This window comes from Papaver somniferum, chromosome 8, assembly GCF_003573695.1.
Source record: "Papaver somniferum cultivar HN1 chromosome 8, ASM357369v1, whole genome shotgun sequence".
Lineage (NCBI taxonomy): Eukaryota > Viridiplantae > Streptophyta > Magnoliopsida > Ranunculales > Papaveraceae > Papaver > Papaver somniferum.
Genome location: NC_039365.1, coordinates 169,686,214 through 169,710,372, shown reverse-complemented (window position 1 = coordinate 169,710,372; position 24,159 = coordinate 169,686,214). Strand labels below are relative to the sequence as shown.

At 35.4% G+C, this 24,159-nt stretch overlaps 2 protein-coding genes across 2 annotated transcripts; both read left to right on the top strand.

The window, feature by feature from the left end:
* Positions 1-1,743: 1,743 nt before the first annotated feature.
* LOC113306440 lies at positions 1,744-2,601 on the top strand. Its single transcript, XM_026555377.1, has one exon. The coding sequence runs from the start codon at positions 1,744-1,746 to the stop codon at positions 2,599-2,601; it is 858 nt and encodes a 285-aa protein (XP_026411162.1).
* A 6,956-nt stretch (positions 2,602-9,557) lies between these two features.
* Positions 9,558-23,333, top strand: LOC113306439 (plant intracellular Ras-group-related LRR protein 8-like). Its single transcript, XM_026555376.1, is given in 7 exon segments — positions 9,558-9,658; positions 9,771-9,908; positions 22,216-22,608; positions 22,707-22,755; positions 22,868-22,933; positions 23,013-23,132; positions 23,223-23,333. Coding segments are annotated over 7 exon segments (978 nt in total).
* The last annotated feature ends 826 nt before the right edge of the window (positions 23,334-24,159 follow it).

Below are 24,159 nucleotides of genomic sequence, written 5' to 3'. Positions count from 1 at the left end.
TGCTTAGCTGTATCCTATCTGTCTAGTCCTAGCTGTATTGACAGTTACAGATACTGTCTGCTATATTAACTCTATGTTTGTAACCTTTTTCCTTTAATTAATCTATTCCATTTCCTACATAAAGTGTATGTATATCAGAGTTGTCACGAAGACTGAGTACCTTCTTCATAAAGTTGACAAAGCGCATATGAGTCAAATCCATATCATCCTCTTCTTCATACTCGTGCAGATAGTCTTCGAAGCGTAACACGGGGACAGTAGTCCGGATATATCTCCATCTTTTAGACAAAACACAAGTCTGAACAACATATTTCATATCTATGAAATCTATGATTTCATGAATTAGGGTATCTGTTAAGCTGCTAATTCTGTCTTCATTTCCAGAACAAATTGAGTTTCCTCTACTCTGCTTCATTTTGAACTAGGGCAGTAAAGAATTCAACCTTGTTTAAGAAATTTCTGAAAGATGTTTAAATCAAGAGACACAAAAACTCTTATAAGAATCATAGACAATGAATAAGCATTTATCAAGATTCATCCAACATACAATTTAATGCCCTGATGAAGAAATTAGAATGTGAAATGATGATATACTGATAAACCCCTAGTTAGGGTTTTCAATTTTTATGTGAAAATCAAAATTAAACAATTTGAAGAGACTGATTGAGAAAGAAGACCAAACCTGAGCGAAGTCTGATTTGATTTGTGTTTAAGGGAAGGAAAAACCTCACTCCACTCGCTCCATTTTCTATCAGTTTTTACGCAGAAGTTCGGTTGAGTCCTGTGGGAAGGTGGTGAGCAGTAGTTTAGTGGGTCATTCTGCACAACCGTCAACCTTGTGAAAACTAACTTAAAAGTTAAGGCCGATTCTTATGGCTAAACCCTCCATTTGCCATGCCAGCTGGCCTGGCAAACTGGCGGCGCTACTATGGGAGAAAACACAAGCGACCGAGTCTATATCGATCGATGGAGAAAAAAACGACCGGTCTTAGTTGAACCGCCAGCGTCCGAGTCTCGACCGCTGGCGGTCTTTTTGAAACCGCTCGGTCTTGTAATCGCCGCTTATTTGAGTGAAGTAACGGCTATTTACCCCAACATTTATCTATAAATTCTCCCCATTCAATTAAATTTAATCACACCTAATTTTCTCATTAACTCTATCTTTACTCACTCTTTTGTACCTTAATCATCTGTTTAATTTTTTTTTCCAACTCAGTGGATATGGATTCTTCTGACGAAGAAGTGCGTATTCATATGGATCGATTTGAAGAACAACAAAGAATATTCGTTCAGGCCTTGAAACATATTGATGATGAGTCAGATGAAGATAAAGAACTAACCAACACCTTGATGCAGCTAGATTCATGGGGGAAAAATACCTAGAGATCCAGAGCCAAAAGAAGTGTTCACAAGAAGATGTATGTACCGTGGTCGGGATGAATGGCACGGGAAGCTGATGCACGATTATTTTCTTCCTGACTGTGTGTTCTCTGATGAAAATTTCCAAGGCCGATTCCGCATGCCCAGACATTTGATGCTAAAGATTATTGATGAGATTTGTCAAGTAGAACCTCAATTTAATTACCAGTATGATGCACTGAATATTAAGGGTCATAGCCCTGAACAAAAGTTTACTCGGAATTGAGGATTTTAGGATATGACAGACCTCCATATTCTAATGATGAGTACCTTCGCATTGGAAAAACAACTGCATGCAAGTATCTTGCGTTGTTTTGCGAAACAATGATTAATCATTTTGGTCCTACCTATTCACGAAAACCAACTGATGCAGATGTTATAGAAATATTAAAGCAAAATCAGGAAAGGGGATTTCCCGGAATGCTGGGTAGTCTTGACTGCATGCATTGGGTATGGACCGGATGCGCTACCTATTGGGCCGGTCAGTATAAAGGTCACTACCCAAAACCAACGGTGATCCTTGAGGCTGCTGCTTCTTATGATTGTTGGATATGGCACACTTTTTTTGGTCTCCCGGGATCTCAGAACGATATAAATGTTTTACAAAAATCTCCTTTGTTTGAAGATTTAAAGTATGGAATTTCTCCTCAGGTAAATTTCGCCATCAACGGGAATCACTACACTCATAATTATTATCTTGCAGATGGAATTTATTCAAAATGGTCAACTTTAGTTCAATGTTACCGTCAGCCACCTGTCGGTGAAATGGGTCGTTCATACTCGTATTTCAATAGTAAACAAATGAATCTGAGAAAAGATGTGGAACGGGCTTTTGAAATTCTGAAGCGGGAGTTTGCAATCATTTGTGGGCCTTATCGTGGTCTAAGTGCTCGTGAAATGCATAAGACTATGCTGACTTGCATCATTATGCATAACATGGTTATCCAGGAGACTCGTCGTAATAAGAATTGGACTAACCATAAAGATAAAGAATTAAGGCCTGGGATTATACCAGCAAGAGGATTACCTGCAAAGAACTATGTGCAAATGACCAGTCATATTGAGAACAGAAACCTGTATAACAGGTTAAGGGAAGATCTCAGAGCGAATATGTGGGCTGAGTTTGGAAGAGATGGGGACGAATTGAGTAGTTTCATTTGTTATTTGTTTTTATTTTCTTAAATTGTTTAAGTTTCATTTGTTGTTCCATAAATTATCTCATTTGTTGTTGCATAATTTTGTTTTGTAGTTGTTCTAAAAGTAGCGGTCTAGACTTAATCGCTAGCGGTCTAGACTCAACCGCTAACATTCCTTTATAAAACCTTCACTTCATCAGTTTCAAACTCACACATCACTTCTCTACAAAAACTTCTCAAAAACTTCTCACATTTCTGTTTAAATTATGGATCATCCTAGATTCACTGAAGATGAATATCTATCTCTTTGTAGAAACTATGTAATATATTACCCGAATAGAGGTGAAGAACGACGGATGAGAGGTTTACCTAGTATGAGTTATTTGGGTAAAATTCATGATGCCTTATGTACAGAGACAGGTAATCCTCACAATCGGGATCGTGCTGATTTGTTTTGCCGATTCATGGATATCAAAAAAGAGCTTGTGGATTTTATAGATATGAAAAGGATTGTCACTCGATACCGTATTAGAGGTGAGACCAATGCTGAATTGGGAATACCAACTCGAGACGAGTGGCGAAGATGGAAACGAAAAGATTTCGAGTACGAAGCAGATTACCAAATTATTAAAGAGTTTTTAATAACTCGTATGGGATGTTAGGCTTATAATGTTTTCATTGATGTTGTCAAGTTAAGGTTTTAATGTAATGAAAAAAAAATGGTTTAAGTTTAAATGTAATGACAAAAATAGAACAATTTGTAATGAAAAACCAGAAAAATTTCATTCACCATAACCAAACTACTACATATTCATTAAAATTAAAGCTGATACATTAATTAATTAAGTGGCACTACTTCATCGTCGTCTTCTTCATCCTCATCTTCAGCTTGAACCCCAAATTGTTTTTCCATGTTTCTCTTGTTTTTTTTTTCTTCCAATTCCTCTGTTAACCTGTCAATCTCCATCTCCCATACCTTGAATTGTCTGGGATTCATTTTTTCGGTGTTTGCATTTAGAATCTTATTCTTGTCATAGTATGAAACAAATTTTTCTTGAGTTAGTCGATGTTTTTTCATCTCCTTAGTCAAGAACTTGCAGTCTACAACTCTTTGTTTTTCGACGGTCTTCTGATGTTGTATCAAAGTTTCCATAGTACTACTACCTCCTTCACTTGCTTCTCCTTCTTGGGCAGATTTTCTCGCTGCTCTTGCATGATTTTTTCCTAATAATTTTCTCTTAATTGCAGTATTGACATTCAAGTTGGAATTGTTGTTTCCGGTGGATTCTGGTGAAGAAAAAGGATTATCTGAAGGGGGATGAGATGATTGAGATGGTTGTGAAACTGGCGTTGAAGGTGAAGAAGTGTAGGGTGAAATTGCAGGTATATTATGCATGTTTGCTAACACTTCTGGATTATATTTAGGCAACACTTTCAAAATATGGTAACAACTTTCATAAGCAAAATTTGTCCCATGTTTATGGTGCCAATCATTTCGGCACTTTCTTTCGACATCAACATCGACAAGACCGCTCTCTCGACCACGAGCATCTTGCATTATAGCAGCAACATACAAGGCAACTTGGGCGTTGATTGTAACAAAGTGACCGGACAATCCATTTGCATCACGCTCGTTCATGTTCATAATTTCTTGACGAAAGTTAGCAAATATGTTATCCCACAACTTTTTAGATTGTTGACTGGCACCATCGATACTATCCTGTGTAAAGAACACATAGTTTCTGCAAGTGCTTTCATCTCCGGTTACGGTAAATTTTGGACCCCTAATCTTCTTCTTTTGTTGTTTAGATTGAGTATTAGATTGAGACATATTAAAGAAATTATACAATACGAGTGAATGAAAGAGTTAGATGATGAAATTTATTTTAAATTAACAAATGCGAAGAGTAGAGAAGAGGAGGTGTGAGTTAAAATGGTAGAGGAATGTGGTATTTATAGGGGGGAGATTTATGACCGTTGGATCAGATTCTACGCAGCAGTGTAAACTAGGCAGGCCGGTCTAATAGGAGCCGCTAGCGGTTTAGTAAACACCTAACGGTGTAAACTACACCGAGCAGCCGAGTCTCGACCGCTTGGTAGAAACTTGACCTGGCCTGCGTAAGTGGCAAATTTGCCACTTATCCAAGCCATTTTTCCTGTTTGCCACCTCCATAGTGGGTGCATAAATGGCAAACTCTTTGGTTTGCCACACCCATAGGAAGTGGCCTAAAAGACAGTATAAACTTTACTTTTGGTTGGAGAACCACTAAGTGGCCTATGGTTCTCATGCTCCCTAGTCCCTCCTTTGGATGAGGTAGGGGTTGGATCCCTGGATCTTCTTGTAATTGCTATTTTTTATTTTTTTTATTTTATTTTTTGTGGAGATGTGGATCTCATCTGAACATCTTAGGATCCAATATATATATATATATATAGGGTTATGTGAGTGACTGTTTTAGAGTAATTTATTTATACAACCGAGTTCTTTTTTAGTAGATTATACCAATGAGAAGACAATTACCATTTAAACCTTAATTTTGGGGTTTGATCCTAGATATACACCAAAGCCATACCAGAAACCAATAGATGTCGCTATAAAAGCTTTAAAAATAACATTAACTAAATGAATACAATTTTGGAAGATAAAACAAAATGAACGGTATTAGGAAGACAATCATAGATATAAAAGAAAGATTATATACTTCACTAGGTTGTAAGAACTCGCAAAGTTGAGATAAACTCATCTTTTTATGTATCGTGAGACCCCTAAATTTTCTACATGGCATCACTACAGTCGTTATAATTTTTGGTTACCCGATTGATAAGCAGTCGTGTGACTCATGTCAACCAAATCATAGGTGTATGTAAATGAAAAGTCGCCTTTATTCTCGCATAAAAGACACACCCATTGTACACGCAACTTTTCTCTCTTGAGGATGGATCGGAGTGAACCTGAAATAGGCCAAGGACTTGGATCTACCAAATGAAATCGGTTATTTTTCTCGTCATTTAGGACGATTTTCTCTCTACTCTAAGAATGATTTTTCTTTTTTCATCTCTGCATGATTATATCTCTCGTCAATTGTTTTAACTTGTTTTGTGCAGGTCATCCCGATTCTGTCATTATTTTCTCGATCTCTCCTTGTCTAGTGATTACTTTTACCAAAAAGGCAGCAGTGTTTTCTTCCTTTAAATCATGGCCAAATTTTCACACACAGGCAATGCAGAGTGTGATGATTTAACGACTAGAATGGAAACTATATTAAAAGATAATGATCTACCATTTGAAGTTCCTGGAGATGTGGTTGAACCTGATGAAGAACATAAGTTTTCTTTGATTACCACCACTATCACAAGACGAGAATATGTCCTTAACGTTCTCTATAATATGTGACAACACTTGGGGTACCAAAATGCACCACCAACTTTTTCCTAAGTAATCTGTATGGACAAACTCAACACAACTCGAAGAGTTAAAAACTCAATCAAGGAAAGTATCTAGAGTTATATATCTCTCTCTTATTGTTAGAACGTTTACAGTACTGAATCCTTGAACCTAACTACAAAGAGAGTTTTTGGACGGTAGCAAAGACCAATAACCAAGGATCAATCAAGTCTTATCCAACAAACTAGGTCGGACGTATCTACTCAGTCTCCCACTGATTCAGGTACAGTCGCGCTCATTACGCCTCTTGAATCCTAGCAAGACTCCGCGCAATTGATTCTCTTAGACGGTCTCACATAAACTAAGAGTTGATTCAACTCAATTGAAGACTTTAAACCAAATATGCCTCCCACAGATTAAGCCTATGATTGATTTCCTGATTTACGATCTAAACAGATGATCAGATCAAACGAAAGATCCAGGTGATGGAAATTGATAGCAACTTGAAAAAAAGTCCGGATATCCTCAAAATCCAGACTCTCCTAGATTATTATTCACCTCACAAGTATAAAACTTGCAGAATCAACAAAGTCTAAGACGAAGAGAACTTTGATGATTACTATATTTCTTGATTGATGAAGCAAGGCTCTACAAACAATCAGGATACTCGAGTTATAAAGATAAAAGATAACTAGACCTAGCTTCACGAATCCCAATGAAATCTTTATAGTCGCTAAACCCTAAAAGGGTTTCTGGAGAGGACGACTCTATATACAATTAGGACATACCAAAAAGTAGCGTCAGGATTCAAAGATCCCAACTTTCAAGAGTTCCCCTTATATAGACTTCAAATCCTAGGTTTCTTTAGGTTTAAGCTAAAATAGCTTTGGAACCAATCAAACAATATTCATCGTTAGATGAAATATTTGAATCTTAATCACATAAACAAGATATACACTCTGGTTAGGTAAACTGTAACCGAACCGTCTATAAAGACTACGTCCAACATGGTTAGCCGAAATTAGCCGATTTGAACTTTAAAAAGTTTAACATCCATTTTCATGTTCACTAAGATATTAATATTGATCAGTCACAATCATGTGATCAAATGAGTGTAGTGTTAATTAGAGAATTAATCAAATTAAAATCACTTAATATAATAATTTAATTACACTTGAATCATAATCGACATAGTTGGTAAATGTATAAGGTACAATTACTTGAATCGTTCGTGAGTCGGCTGAGTCACAGTACGCGAACCGGTTTGCAAACTTTTAAGCAATGACCGAGTTCCGGAGTTGACAGAACTTTCACAGTTCACGTACCGGTTTTCAAACTTAGGTGCAACTCAAAGTTCCGGAGTTGACATAACTTTTTCAGTTCATGTACCGGTTTGAAAACTTAAGACCTTTTACCGGTTCCGGAGTTAACAGAACTTTTTCATTTCACGTACCGGTTTGGGTACTAAATTGGTTCTAGAACATGGAATTGTATTGGCTCGCATACCGGTTTGATTACTTTAACCCGGTTCCCTAACCACAGTTCCAAAATGGTTTGCATACCTATCCAGATCACGAATAAATAGATTTTCCCATGATGCACATACGAATATGCATATCACACAAATCTGAAAGTCGATATATAGCTACCATACTACGTGTACGAGTACATGTAATGCGGCTTCAGACGTATAACAGTTTTCTCAGTTTGTAAGACTGATAATATTGTCTTGTATTACGAATATAGTAGTTCTATATTTCTCTAAATCAATTCGAAACATTCCTGAATAACATCAATGCCACATATCACTATTCCAGGCTATTTTCGAATGATAAACTTGAATCATGATTTGGTTCCGAATAAGAAATTTTTCTCCACTGAAATTTGATCAAGTATGAACAAATGTTCATTAAGCTTAATCATTATATGTCGAGAAATTCGTAAACTAAATAATTACTTCTCGGCTCAAACTTCTTGTCAATGCAAGCTAGTCTAATTAGTTATGCGACAATCGTCTCAATGATAGAAAGGTGAATATAACTTGAGAAATAGGTGGTTCAGCCTTGCTTATCTTTTGTTGATGAAGTTCTCCAAAATCTTAGATTGATCTTCGCTTTCAAACGGTAGAACGCAAATGATGACTGGTTCGTTTCTCAACTACCTCTATCCTAGACCGAGACTTAACTAATTGTAGACTAGAAATCACGATATAGTTTTGACAACTAAAGTTGACAACAATCTTGATATAGAAACACCTGTGAGTTCGACCGAGCAATACTATACTAATATGCTCCAAAGATCTTGGAGGCCATCTAGTAACATTGAGATTACAAGCTTTAGTCAAGCCATATAAATAGTAAAGTTTGAGCTAGGATGCAACCACAACAATGTCATTATGAGATCTCCATGGGCTCTGAATGAAAATATGCTACTTCTAGAGGTGTGTGATCCGGAAAAACTACCACATGAATATGAGTTTCAATATGCATATTTCACAGTACAAGTGCATGGATTGCCAATGATCGAGCTATCAGAATATCAAAATGGTTAACTTTGTGGTGGCAAAAATTGGAACTCCATACCCAATACAAGGACAAGAACAATCAAAATGGGACAGCTTTGCTAGAGTCCAGCTATAGATTGATGTTACACAACCTCTCTGGCAAGTTCTAAATTTCCTTATCCCCTCAAAGAATGAATGCACAATCAAGTTAAGGTATGAGCGACTTCCAAAAGTTTGTTTTTTCTGTGGAAGATTTTGGAACATTATGAAGCAATGTCAAGAACTGTCCAAGCAATGTGAAAAACTGGGATTCTTTTTGCCGGAAACATTCATGGAGAAGATGCAAGACACCAAGTTTGCTCAATTTACCGAAAAGATCAATTCAAACTTCAAACCTAAAATACAACACCTGAATCACAACCATAGAAACAAACCAGAAATTAAGTTCCCATGGTAGATAAAATCTGAGCAATATCCTTTCCCCAGAATTTCCGGCAGATCATCGGTATACAACTTATGCCAGCCAACCATCAACCAACAATTCCTACAATCACTCCAATTCTTCAACTCAATAGATAGAAAATGTAAACCCAAATATTGTAGTTACTGCAATATCTAGTGCAAATCATGAAACTTACCATAAACAGCTACATACTCAGCCAAGGGAGACTTATTCTCTGGTGCATGGAAACATTATAAAATCTATAGCTGAGGAAAATGGAAGGAATGTAGATGTTGTAACAATTTTTAATCCCCAAAAATAACCTACCTACCAAAAACAACCCATCACCTGCATCCACCAAAAAAAATCGCAAAAATATCTCTCATACCCATCTCAAGCAACACATCCACATCCGCCAAAAAATAAACATCACCAATTTGCCAGAGAAACTCAACAATATCAACCCAAACCTTTCTCTTCAATCAAAATCCACCCCTCTAGAGAAAATTCATCATGTTAACCAACACCTACATCAAACCACAACCATCACCACCTCATTTTCAGAACAGGTTACACCAAATATGGAAGATCAACCCAACAAGTTTGGCTCATCCAATGAACAAACTAAGACGATGAGACAATGAAAGCGTATTGTGAGAAAAAACCAAAACTATGACACTAGCACCACTTTTGAGAAAATTGGAAGCAAGAGAACTGTTGAACCAATGGATTGTGATCCACCAACGAAACAACACTGCTATACCACCAAAGAGGTTGTGACAACTTGCCTAGAAAAGTCACAAGAAATATGTTAGTACAATTATGGAATTGTCGTGGATTAGGAAATGATACGACAATTTTAACATTAAAATCATTCATGCGCAGATGCAAACCTTCAATTCTATTTTTATCTGAAACAAGATTGAATGAGCGTAACAGCATAAGTATTGGAAATTCTTTGAATTTCAGGCACTACATTTATGTTGCTGCCATTCGTAGAAGTGGAGGTCTTGCACGGCTATGGTAAGATAATATGGATTTACAGATAAATTCACAATCACAAAATCGCTTCATTGTACAATTACCCCCCACCTCAGCACTTCAAGTTGGGACCTTCTCTACATTTATGGGACCCCAACACCTACTCGGAAGAATGGATTTTGGAGAAACATAACCGCCACCATAGCCTATTATCAACAATCCTTGGTGCATCATTGGTGATCTCAATGTTCTGATGCACTCCGATGAAAAACATGGAGGTTCCACTGAGACTGATATCAGTTGTAGTGAGTTCAGAATAATGATCAGAGAAAGGGACATATTGGACCTGGGATATGCCGGACTTTCTTTTACTTGGTCCAACAATGCAGTGAAATATCCTCATATATTTGAAAGATTGTATAGAGCAATTTGTAACACATATTTTAGGTTGCTCTTCCATGATGTTGCAGTCCTTCATCTTCCAAGAATAGATAGTGATCACTCCCCCATCATTTTGAATACCATGAGGAAACCACCCAAAAGGAAACCAAATTATAAGTTTGATTTTTTCTGGACAGATCATCCAGACTTCAAGGAAGTATTGAATACAAGTTGGGAAAATTACACGGGTGATACACACTCAAGACTACAAGAAGTTTGACAGAGCTTAAAGAAGTGGAGTACAAAGACTTTTGGTGATACAAGGAGGGAATTGAAAATGAGTAAAAGAAACTGGTTGACTTGCAGAACTCAATTCACTTGACAGACACAAGAGAGGAGGAGAAAGCCATTTGCAATAACATTGCTAATTTAGAAAAAAGAGACAGAATGTTCTGACAACAAAGGAATAAATCCAAATGTGTACCTTCTGTTGACAAGAATACACATGTATTTCATGTTTCTGTTATTCATAGAAGGAGAAAAAATAAAATATTTGCTTTAAAAAATCAAGAAGGAGACATGATTTCTGATCATGAACAAATAAAAGAAACTCCCATATCTCACTTTCAAACCATGTTTACCAAGGATAATAATGTGCACTCTGACTCTTTCATGTTGGAATATGCTAATAAACTATCTCAAGATGATTGCAGGCATTTATGCTCAATACCAAGTGCTGATGAAGCCTTAATGTAGTCAAGAAGATGGGATCTTTAAAGTCCTCATGACCTGATGGATACCCTGATCTATTCTACAAAAAATGTTAGAAAATAGCTGGACCTGAAATAGTGCAGCTTATACAAGATTGTTTCAGATATTCAGTTTTGCCACCAGGTATGAATCATATGACCCGATAATTTCTCGACCTCATTGTCTTCTTCCAACTTACGAAAGATAAAAAATTGATTCCCATTTTCCTTTTTTGATCTTCATACTTTTTATCCATATTTTGAAATCCTAGTTAAATTTTGTGAACTTTGAAAAGACGAGAATATAGAGTATTCTACCACATTTTTTGCTTTTAACCTATTAAGAAACACCTTGAAAAAGCGGGGTCTAACAACCACACTCAATATTTCATTTAGGAAATCTGTATGGACTAACTCTAATATAATTCCAAGAGAATCAACTAGATAATCAGACTCAATCAAGGAAAATATATCCAAGAGTTATATCTCAGTTTCTCAATGTAATCAGCAAATCAAACAGATAGAAATCCGCGAGCCTGATTATTATGAGAAACAACTTGAACGGTACCAAATACCAAAGGTTGGATTTACCAATTTATTGAACTATGCACAACCTATGATATTTCAATTATAAAAACAAATATAATGCGGAAAAGAAATAACACAGACACCAGAAGTTTTGTTAACGAGGAAACCGCAAATACAGAAAACCTCCGGGACCTAGTCCAGATTGAACACCACATTGTATTAAGCCGCTACAGACTCTTTTATACTACCAATTAACTTCGGACTGGACTGTAGTTGAACCCTAATCAATATCACACTGATTCAAGGTACAGTTGCGCTCCTTACGTCTCTGATCCCAGCAGGATACTACGCACTTGATTCCCTTAGATGATCTCACACATAACTAAGAGTTGCTACGACCCAAAGTCGAATACTTGATAGACAAATCTGTCTCACACAGAAAAGTTTATAGGATTGAATAAATTTGTCTCCGACAGAAATACCCAAGAGTTTTTGTTCCTTCTTTTGATAAATCAAGGTGAACAGGAACCACTTGATAAACCAGACTTATATTCCCGAAGAACATCCTAGTATTATCAATCACCTCACAATAATCTTAATCGACTAGCGAAACAAGATATTGTGGAATCACAAACGATGAGACGAATATGTTTGTGACTACTTTTATATCTTGCCTATCGGAGATATAAATATCAAGCTAATTTTATAATTGCACTCAATCACGATAGAAACATCAAGATCAGATCACGCAACTACAAAGATAATAGTTGGGTCTGGCTTCACAATCCCAATGAAGTCTTCAAGTCGTTAACCTACAGGGTCTCGAGAAGAAACCTAAGGTTAAAGGAGAATCGACTCTAGTTATGCAACTAGTAACACACATGAGAGTGTGGGGATTAGGTTTCCCAGTTTCCAGATTTCTCCTTTATATAGTTTTCAAATCAGGGTTTGCAATCCAAGTTACCTTGGTGACAAAGCATTCAATATTCACCGTTAGATGAAAAACCTTATTCAACCAAGCTAATATCTTTCAACCGTTAAATCGAACTTAGCTTATTACACGCAAATAAAATGTACCCTCATTTAGGTTTATGTAACCGTACCCAAACGTGTACACCATGTTGGTTCACAAATAGTTAACCGAGGTTAGCCATATGATTACTCTCATATCAACCTTATTCATCTTAACCATAACTAGTTCAAATGACTCAAATAAAACTAGTTAAAGAGTTGTTAAATTGCTATATTCTCATAGAATTATATAAGAACACAATTGAAGCAAAATCGGTTTGATTCACTCGAATCAATACATGGATATTATAGCCACGGTTTGCAAAAGATTGCATTCCTTATTAATAAATGTTTAAGTTCATGTACACAGGCGATTTTAGAAAGTAACCCACTTAAGTATGCGTACGGGTATGCGTACTTAAGTAACCTGATTTGAGTTTGGTTTGGTTTTCAAACTCAGCAGAAATTCACGGACGTGAACTTTCCGCCAGTGTACGTATAGGTAAGCTGATGAGTTTGGTTTGGTTTTCAAACTCAGCAGAAATTCATGGACGTGAACTTCCGCCAGTACGTGTACGCGTACGCATACTTACCTAGTCTCCTACAACCATTTTGTATACACACAAGTATGCATACTTTTGGTTCCCGGTTTTGGACTTATACACAAATGTGCGAATACACTATGCTTATATCCAAAGATGGTTACAAGATTCTAAACTCTTTATTTCAATCATTGAAACATTATTAGAGGATGACAATAGCGTTTTCACACACTATTAGCATCAAAGCAATTTTCAAGATATTGAAATAATCATTATCGAAACATTCCAAGCCTACATCAAATGATTGTATCACACAAACCATGTAAGATGTTACTCGGAAATTTTCTCATGATAAGATGAACTTGGTCGAAGCGAAAGCTTACCAACACATATTTCGAGAAATATGTGAGCGAGATATACTCAGCTCCAAATCTCAAATGTGTATAGAGAAAACTATATCGTAAAACGACTTATGTCTCACAATAGGAGATAGAGTAGAAATAGACTTTCCAAGTGATAGATGAATTCAAGTCGCCACTTACCTTTTGTCAAAGAAGTTCCACAAGCTCCCCTTAGTAGTTATTCGTCTTCAAATGATGAACGCGGTGAAAACTAAGCTCAACTACACAATCTATGTCCTAGTCCGAGACATCTATAAATAGGCTAGAAATCAAGACTTATGGTTTTGATCAGTTGAAACTGTTTGCGAATGGGTACGCAAACTTGGTTCCCGGACTTCAACAATTAAATCAGTTTGCGAACGGGTATGAAAACTTAAGTACCCTGACTTAAACAGTTTAATAAGTTTGCGAACAGGTATGAGAACTTCCGATCCTGAATTCCGTTAAAACAGTTCGTACACTAAGTACACAAACCGTAATGTAACCATACATTGGGTTTTAGATCTTACCTATTTCAATCATTGAAACATTCTTAGAAGACGACAGTAGCTGTCTCACACAAACTATTAGCTTATAAGTAATTTTCAAGTGATCGAATGATCAATACGAAACATTCCGAGTCTACTGTCTCACACAAATCATGTAAGATGTTACCAGGTGATTTTCACATGATCATCTTTTGACTTTCGTCAAGAATAATGATGAACGTAGTTAAAGGAAAAAGTTTTCCAACACATATTTCTAGAAAGATATAAGTGAGTTAAACTCAGCTCGAAATATCAAATGTGTATAATGTAAAAGTCTATATAGTTATACGACTTTGTCTCAATATGAGATAAAATAGAATAGACTTCTGAGTGATAGATGAGTTCAAGTCTCCACACACCTTTTGTTGATGAAGTTCAACAAGCTCTCCTTGGTAGTTCCTCGTCTTCAATCGATGAACGCCGTGAAGTTTAAAGCTCAACTACACATTCTATCCTAATCCGATACATAGCTATAGGTAGACTAGAAATCAAGACTTATAATTTTGACAACTAAACTTGACAAACAAGCTTGGGATAGCAACGCTTGTGAGTTCGACCGACCAGTGCTCTAACACACCTTACGTAACCTTTTTCGAAATCGTAAAGATCAAAGGTGTCCTTGATAATAATCTAAGTTCAACTAAGAACAAATTATCGGATCAATCAAGGTATGATTAATGTACAAGCATAGTTATTTTAACCATAAATTATAATGCGGAAGTAAAGTAGATACAAAACACACAAGATTTTGTTAACGAATAAAACTGCTTGGCAAAAAAATCGAGGGACCCCGTTCAGATTTAAATACTCTTATAATTAAGGCGTTATACAAATGCCTACCCACAACCTCCATGTAGTTGAGACCGAATAAACTTTTCTTAGTTTCTCAGTTTTCTCACCACAATGGTGCATCAGACCAAAGAAAGGTGCCGAGATAATGTACAACCATCATGGCTGTAAATAATGGAATTGGCCTATGGGCTAGAACGCAAAACACATCCATCATGGACAATTATTTAAAGATACATGGAAACGTCCATGAATAGTGAAGCAATCATGCCAAAATGATCCCTAACTTTAATTTTTAAAAATGTCAATAAAACATATATATATAGGAATGGGTAGCTGGTTGAAGGTACCTAAAGCTTCATAACTTAGCTATATATGATGCCAAAACATCATTTTGGCACGTGGCTTGGCCAAAAGAGCTTTATGATACTTAGGAATCAAGGTGGCAGAGATAATGTTACATGTGTACCCATCTTGTTAATGTGATAGCTCGATATGGGCACTACGTAGCCACGTGTAATTGGAACCTCATTGCTTAAATTAATGCATGTTTCAAAAAAAAAAAATAATAATATTCATCCATGTGTCTACTTTTAAAAATCTTAGTTATTCCTAGAGTTGCCTCCTGAGCCCAAAAATCCATATATAAATGATGAGTGGACTCTTTGGCAGAAGAAAAATTACATAACATAGAGTTCACAAACATTCTATATGATGAAACATCGAGCTAGAAGACGATTTGAAAGACACTTCCACAAAAACAACTTTACTTTTAGAGGCCGCCTTAACGAGGAGTAACAAGAGATACCAAGATAAAATCAACTAGGCAAAGTACATATATTTTATTGAGAAATACAGATTTTGGCAACCCCCATCAAACCAAATCCTGAATGTTAGGTCTAGGTCTCAAACATGTATCATGTAGAGCAACAAAGTCCGAGTTAAACAAAAAAACCTTAGAGAGGAAGATTTCATCTTGACAAAATGGGGCTCATGAATGCTCATCTATGAAATTTGGTTGTCCTCAATGAGGGGGTAAGATGACACCAGGTTAGATCTAACGCAACATACCCAATAATTTTCCCAAATACTAGATGTCTAAGAAGAGGGAAGATTTCATTATGCAAATTCTCCCTTTGTAATAAGAACCATAATAGGATCAAGTTTTCGAATTCAACGATGAACATTTGTGGCACGCTTTATACTCTGAAAGTTAGAAAAATGAGATTTGGAGAAGTATTGTTATCTTAATAAGAAAAAACACTGTCCATTTGTTTCTTTTAATTAATTAAGGATCACGAAAATAAGTATTTTAAGATGTGTTCAGAGAATTACTAGAAATAAACAAAGCTAAAATTTAATCCACTTTGATTTAGGGAGAAAAATATTAATTGTTTTGGGATATAATTGCAATGAATCTTTTATTCAATTTTCAGCATCACCAATTATTTTCATATCTACTGATGTCACTCCCAACTACTATGATATTTTAGTATTTCCTGCAGTTCGTAATCCACAAAGTATTGAAATTGTAATATATTAGTATAACTAAACTAATCTATCTATTATCTATTACTATTATCTATCTATTCTATTCTATTATATAAAACCAACTATGGTTAGTTGAAGCTGCAAATTTCAGTTCCCATTTTGCCCCTTTGAAAAATTTCATGAATATGCGCTCCCGGAATTGATTAGGGATAGTTTGGACTATTCGATGATTTAGTTTTCTAGACACATCTAAATGCTATTGGTTCACTGTGAATCGGAATTATCAATCAAATAATAAAAAAACAAAACAAAACGTGTATTTGTTATTGAAAACCGGGGGTGGGCCACGTCTTTGGAGAAGATATTTCTAAATGATTTCTCTAGAAAATCAGATTCAATTTTCACAGAACTCCAATTTTTATCCAAACTCATATTCCATTATCTTCCATTGGAAGTTCCAATCGTGTTCCATTATCGTCCAATCGTGTTTGGTGTCTTGATTAAATCCCTCTCTTATTTAGTATTTGAGATGAGGGAGGGTCCCTGCACGTGCATAGCACTTGCGATCTGCTTGTATTGATAATAATATCTACTAAATCATGTGAGGGTGAATCGGTAAACTAATAAATAAATCAGTAGAGGGACTGGGAGTGGGTCATGTAACAGTGGATGCTTCACAAAAAATGTAAGAGTGGATCCCACTTAGAAATTTAGGTTTTATATTTGTTTTGTGGGAGTGGGAGTTTAAGTGTCCGTGAAGACGGATATTTCGATTTTTCCAACTTTGTCCTCGATGTATGGTATTTTTTCTACGGATCTAACAACCAAATTAAGGATATTTAGGTAACTTGGTAAATTGGGTCCAGTTTATCTGTTTCTAATTTTGCTCGACGAACGATTTCGGCACGCGCATCGCATGTGCCTAACAATCTTGTATATAATAATAGGCATAGTTTCTCTTGTTTATATTCATTGAGTACATACAATTAATTGATGGGCGATCTTAGGCTGTTTTCAGATATAAGAATCAATTTTCGGATCCAATAATGTTAAAGGGCTTTCCTTTATATACCCCCATGGATCACTAATGATACCCCTTTATCTATGTACCCACAAAATATATCTTCCTATCCCATCTGATCTAGAGATTTCTCATCAACCATGTTATAGGGGCGGCATGTTCTATTAGAGGGGCGGCATGTGTGATAGCAACGTCCCTCTTATTGGTTAAGGGGTGTTTTATAGGGGGTGTAAATTGATTAGATTACCCTCTCCAATTTTTAACCTAATGGAATCAGAAAAATCAAAAAACTTTTTTGATTTTTCATCTTCTCTTTTCTTCTCCTCCTCCATTAAAATTGAAACTTCATCATCCTCGATTAATCAGCGATTTGAAAAATTGATAATCGTTGATTGGAAACTATATTTCGAAAAGATCCAGTTAGGGTTTAGTTTATTGTGTTTGATTTAAGTTAGTTTTGTATCAAAAATTAGGGTTTTGGATCAAAACTGAAATTGAAATTTCTGTATTGCATGTGAGTTACGGTTGGTAATAACTCCAATTGGAACCGTAACTATGGATTTGGTTGATGTTACGGTTCATTTAACTCAAATACCAACCGTAAGTTCTTGATTTTGAGATGTAATGTTCAGTTACGAATTTTTTTTGCAACCGTAAATTACTTATGGTTGGTCTCGTTATGAACCGTAAGTTGTCCTGGATGTTTCATTTTCTTTTTACGGTTTGTAATTGCATCACTGTTATCAACCGTATGTAACTCATAACCTTACCAACCGTAGGCTAGTTACGGTTGATCTCGATTCATTAGTTACCAACCGTAAGTTTTTACGGTTGCTATATGTTGTCATTCTACCAACCGTAACTGGTATTACGATTGGGTTTTCCCCAAATTGAACCAGTTACGGTTGGTATTCGATACTTTTGGAACCGTAACTGAGAGTTACGGTTGGTAACGTGCTAAATTCCAACCGTAAGTTCTTCTAAAATTTTAAAAGTTTCGATTTTTTTACGTACTTTAGATAATTTTGAGCGACAAAAAGCTAATAGGAACTAATTTAGAGATTCACCCATCTCAAATTTGTCACTGGAATCACCCATTTTGGTTGAGTGAATCAAAATATAGGGTTTCACAAATATCACACCAGTTTTTCTTTTCTTCTCCTCTAAACTTTTTTTTTAAACTCTAAAAATCTTATTTTGATTTGGTTTAGAGTTAATATAAGTGAAATTTGATTATCAACACTAAACCATGTAAGGGTTAATTAATCATTTTCAGTTATTTTTTTATAAGGGACACTTCGAATTGCCATGTAATAATTCTTTTTTGTCCTATTCACTGCCGCCCCAACAATGGAATCCGTCGCCTCTTTAATAGGATTGTTTCTCATACCCCAAATATCCACCATCATCTTCATATTACCCAGTAATGGGTCATGATCATTGTACGTTCTACCCAGATACCAGCACCTTCAATGCATTGCTCCATACAAATGAAAACATTAAAATCAAGGATAATGAAAAGATAAAAAGATATTAAATTCATTTTTTAGTAAGAAAAATAATGTCGTTCAAAGGATCAGTATCTTTTTAAAATAAAACTCATCATCCATTGAACTGGGATTTATTCAAGATTTACTTATTGTTGTTTCCCACCCATTCAATGGGAATTTCGTTTGTTTCCAACATAATATAATAATACAATAGAGGGGCATAATGATGCTCTGTTGTTCCATCAATCCTAGTTCTTCGATCATTTGATGTCCTTCGCACTTTCATTAAAATTCATTGCAGTCTGATTGGGTCATTAGGTGCATTGTTTAATGGTGTTATATTGATTGATTTTGCAATGGATTGCCCTGATCACTATTTGTGTTGACTAGCTCCGGTAGGGATTCGTTTGATTCTAACTATTATGAATCTTTAGGAAATTGATCGAGGTATATTGTGAGGTAATTAATCAGTAGTTTGATAAACAATTCTTTTCTTTTTATTGGTAAATGAATAGTTAGTTTTAATCTGATTTAGTGATTAACTTGATTGTATTGAATTAGGTTTAGGGGTAGATGTATAAGAAAATCTTAGTGTTCCGTTGGTTTTTCTATCAACGGAATCCTAACTACTTTACCTACCAATTGGGGATATCATTAGTGTTTTATGGGGTATATAAAGGAATGCCCATGTTAAAAGTTAAAAAGTTAATTTGGGGATCCAATTTGGACCGGCTTTTAAAAATAAAAACAACGATTATTAAAAGGGTGCTCCTCTATATACCTCCAGGAATACTAACGGTACCTCTTATCTTCATATCCCTAACAGTTATCTACCTACCCATCAAATTTCCCAAATTCGCATATCCCGAGATAAATAAAATGAGAAATCTACCATATTCGAATTCCAAAATTGATGAGAGTAACATGTAGTTATTCTTATTCTATGCTCTCTTCAAAGATATGGATAGAAGAACCTCCTGTGAAAATGAAAGTTATTTCTGAAAATCAATTATTACGGTACATTCAAAATTACAAAAGAAAAACCCTAAGTTTCGAACTTAATTGATTTTCAAAAAAAGTTGATGGTCTTTTAGGCTTTTTTTTTGGGAACATATCATTTTTGTTAAGGTCAAAACAATAGTAAAAGGAATGAAATATGCATCTCGATCATCGAGTAAAACATCATATATATTTACACTTGCATTTGATGTGATTTTGATTCTTTCACTCATTGTATTCTTTCACTTCCTGTACAATTTTAAAGCTAATGTTACATGAAACTTGTGCACATTAGTTAAATTTCTAAAGATAATGTTACATTAAACTAAGATCCCACCCCCACTGTTTGTGCATGGATGAAACTTGCAAGGCCTTATATAGAAGGTCCATATAAGGGATGATCGTTACTTCAGTTGCAAAGTTTAAAAAAATGCTTTTAACTGAAAAGATGAGGGTACCAAAATATGCCTTAATCTAAAACTTTTCCACCTATAAGTCCTTTCTATGAAACTGATTGTCTATGGACTGAGTCGAGACAATACAACAAATCGACTCACACTTCGTATGATCGTTTATGGATACGAGATCGAGACAATACAACGACGAAGTATGTTTACTTGATAAAATGTTCGGACTTAACCAAACACAATAGGATTACTTATCAAGTAAATAGGAATTAACTTTTGTGTAATTTACTTTAAATTATAATAACAATAGTTATAATTGCGGAAAATAAAAGTAAATGACACAACAAGATTTTGTTAACGAGGAAACCGCAAATGCGAAAAAAAACCCGGGACCTTGTCCAGAATTGAATACTCTCAGGATTAAGCCGCTATACAAAATAAAACCAACTTCGTTTAGTTGAAACCAAGCAACTAAACCTATAGTTCACCTAGTTCCATTTGTATTCCCACGCCTCCGACCTGTAATAAGTCACGTACTTGGAACAATTCCTTTGGTTCATATTCCAAACAGTAAAGGAACAACAAATCTGTTTGGTATCAAATCTATTCAACCAAGTGATGTGAGTTCGACAAAGGCTCTTCTGTTTATCTCAATAAACTCCTTTCACTACACCATTTTTCCCGAATAGTAACTAAAATTCGTAACGGCCCATCAACCGTTACAAAATTGACAGTTACAAAAAGCCGTTACAACCTAATTGTAACAGGTTGAAGCCGTTACGAATTTTTTTTGTGATTCATAACAAGTGTCAGCTGTTACGAATCGTAACAGGCTAATTATTTACGCGTGCTGCTCACACGCTTGGTCACACTAGAGTCGGGTAACAGGTGTATTTGCGCGTGTGCCATTCACTCGTGTGCCATTTTTTTCCACCCAACATGGATTACGCTAGAGGATAATTTCACCCTTGAAGAAATGATTTTCCCCCCATTCCCATCGAGTAAACCCCATTTCTCTTTTCCCATTCTCTCTCTTTTTTTTCTCCCCCTTCTCATCGAGTAAACCCATCTATTATCTTCCCCCTGGATATTCAGATGTGCACCACATCTGATTTTAAGTCTTCTCAACTGAAGATTTCAGTTCTTCAATCATCTGTTAATCATCATCATCATCATCATCAGTTTAGGGTTTCGATTTCAGTTTCTCATCATCAGTTTAGGGTTTTATCTATTCTGTTATCAAATAATCTGATCTTTGAAGAATTGATCTTCAATCATCTGTTACGGGAGTTTAGGTTTTTGATTTCACAGATCTCTGTAAATATTTATCATCTGTAGGATTTCAGTTTGTAAATTAGATTTTAAGGTTTTAGTATTTCAATCGATTTTAGGGTTTCTTATTACTCGTTTGATTTGGTGTTGAAATTCTTAAGGTTGGGTTTGTTCTCTGCAGACGAAGCCATATTTAATTAGGTTTTGATTTGAATCATTGTAAACAGATTATAAACCTTATCAATATGATGTAAATAGTTATTATTTATGATTAGTCAATCCGAACTGAGAGCATATTAGATTTATGATTCTGATTTACGATTTTAGTTGTGGTATGTACTGTTCATTGCATAAATAGGGTTTAGTGTTAAGTTTTTGTCTCTTTAATAATTATACATGATAGGTAGGGTTCATTGCTTAAATAAGTTCAAATTTTTTCATGTAACTCATCTTTAAGTGTATGAATCAAGTATCAATCTTTTTTGCACATGTATTCATAAATCCAGTTAGTTGCACTGATATGATAGTATAAGAGTTTAGTTATATTTGTTTTGATGGTAGTTTGCAAATATGCGTGTTATCAAAGAGTTGTTGCTAATGTCATTGTTTGGCTTTACAGATGCCTAGCTTTTGATTGGTAGGAGATTCAGTAACATCACTGTCTAGGGTGATACGAAGCACTGGCCATTCAAGGTTCTATCCGGTCCAGATGACAAGACCATGATTGAGGTCTCATACAAGGGTGAGGAGCAGCAGTTTGCTGCTGAGGAGATCTCTTAAATTGAAGGTCATACCTGAAAAGGTATGGGGTTGTGGGTCTTCCTTAAGAGTGTTGGATATAAGTAGAAATTCTATTCATGAAATTCCTTCTCAGATTGGTTCTTTAAACTCAATCCAGGTATACGCTTTAGTATATACTATTGGTTTTATTCGATTTGAAGGGGATTGTAATTTTATTATGTTTGTAATTTTTAGTGCTATATGTATCTTGTGAAGTTTAACTTCATTACCGTCTTGATTGGGTGGTTTGGTCTCTCTAACGCAACTTCATGTTGCAAACAACAAGCTGACTAATTTTCCAGTTGAAATTGGACTTCTAACTCGTCTGGAAATCTTGAAAGTAAATAACAACAGGTAATACTCACGTTTATAACCATTTTCACTTTGTGAATTTTACCGTAGTTAAATTAATTGCTCTCTCTAAATTATTCATGTTATTGCTTTGGTGGCAGGATAAGCTCAGTTCCGTCGAATATAGGGAATTGTGTCTCCCTTGTCGAGGTGGTATTCTGATCTTACTTTATTATCCAAAAATTCGTATTTGTTACAAGTAAAAAATATATATATATATATATAACTTGGATTTGTGATCCGAAAAAATTTCTTGGTGCAGGTTGATCTTGCATCAAATCTCTTGGTAGACTTGCATGACACAGTTGGGAGTTTACGGAATCTTGAGGTACTCCAATCTTCTTTTTTCCTACCATTGTCAATTGTCTGGATCATATCATAATTTACTTAGTCCCATGTTTGTGTAGGCTCTGCATCTGAGTAATAATGGCCTCAAATCCTTTCCTTCGATGCTATTCAAACTGTGCACCCAACTCTCGACTCTTGATCTTCATAATACAGAAATCACAAGTGATATTCTCAATCAGGTATTGACTTTTTATTCTATTTTTTTCTTATCTAAAACTTGTGCAAGAGGTGATAGTCTTATGTATCCAAGTATTATGTCACACAAGCAGTTTGAAGGGTGGGAAAGTTTTGATGAGCGTCATAGATTAAAGCATCAGAAGCAACTGGATTTTAGAGTTGGAAGTTCTGGTGTGTTTGATGAATGTGCTGATAAAGATTAATAAGGTACTCGATCTCTCAAGTCGCATATTGCCAAGGTATATGAATGCAATTCCATACACATTTCAGATGATCAATCAAAGATAACTTATATGTTGAATGCTTTTTCATAGTAGTTTTTTTTGTTCTTAATTTTGTAATTACAATATGCTTTTGTGGAAAAAAAATTAAAGGTATTGTAATCTTCCAATGTTTGTTGTGTCTGAGTTTCAGTCTTCAAATGTTTGCTTTCTCTGCGTAGTTTGGCTGAACATGCCAGTTGTTTCTCCTTCATATTCTTAGAATTTTCTTCTCATAATATTTAGAAATGAATTTCTTGTCATCAGGGTGTTCCTTTAAGAATTGAAATTGGATCTCGTGATGTTATGTGAGTCATGTTTGTGTAGATTTGTAGGTTACAAGTCCTAAAAAGAGTATATGTCATGGTTTCTGTAGTTTACATTCTCAGCATATCTTGCGTCTATCTTGTGGGGATGTAGCTGGGTTGTTTGGTCAGATATTTACATACCGGCTAGATGTTGTTAGGAGGCGGATGCAGGTACCTCTTAGTTTTTCTGTGTCCGCATATTCTATCTTAATTATTCGTAAAGGCATTCAGTTTAAACTTGTTTTCTTTATTACTCAACTTAAACTTGCTTTCTTTTGTCTTTTTTCCGTGCATATAGCTATTGTATTCAAGGCGTACGACATGACGAAGTCTTGGCTACAAGTTTCTATACTAAATTTCTATTGTGTTTTGTATCAGCAAGGATATGTGATCAAACAATAAGAAGCACAAAGCAATCTAGTACGAAATCTCCAAGAAGAGAAATCTGTATTAGTAAGTTA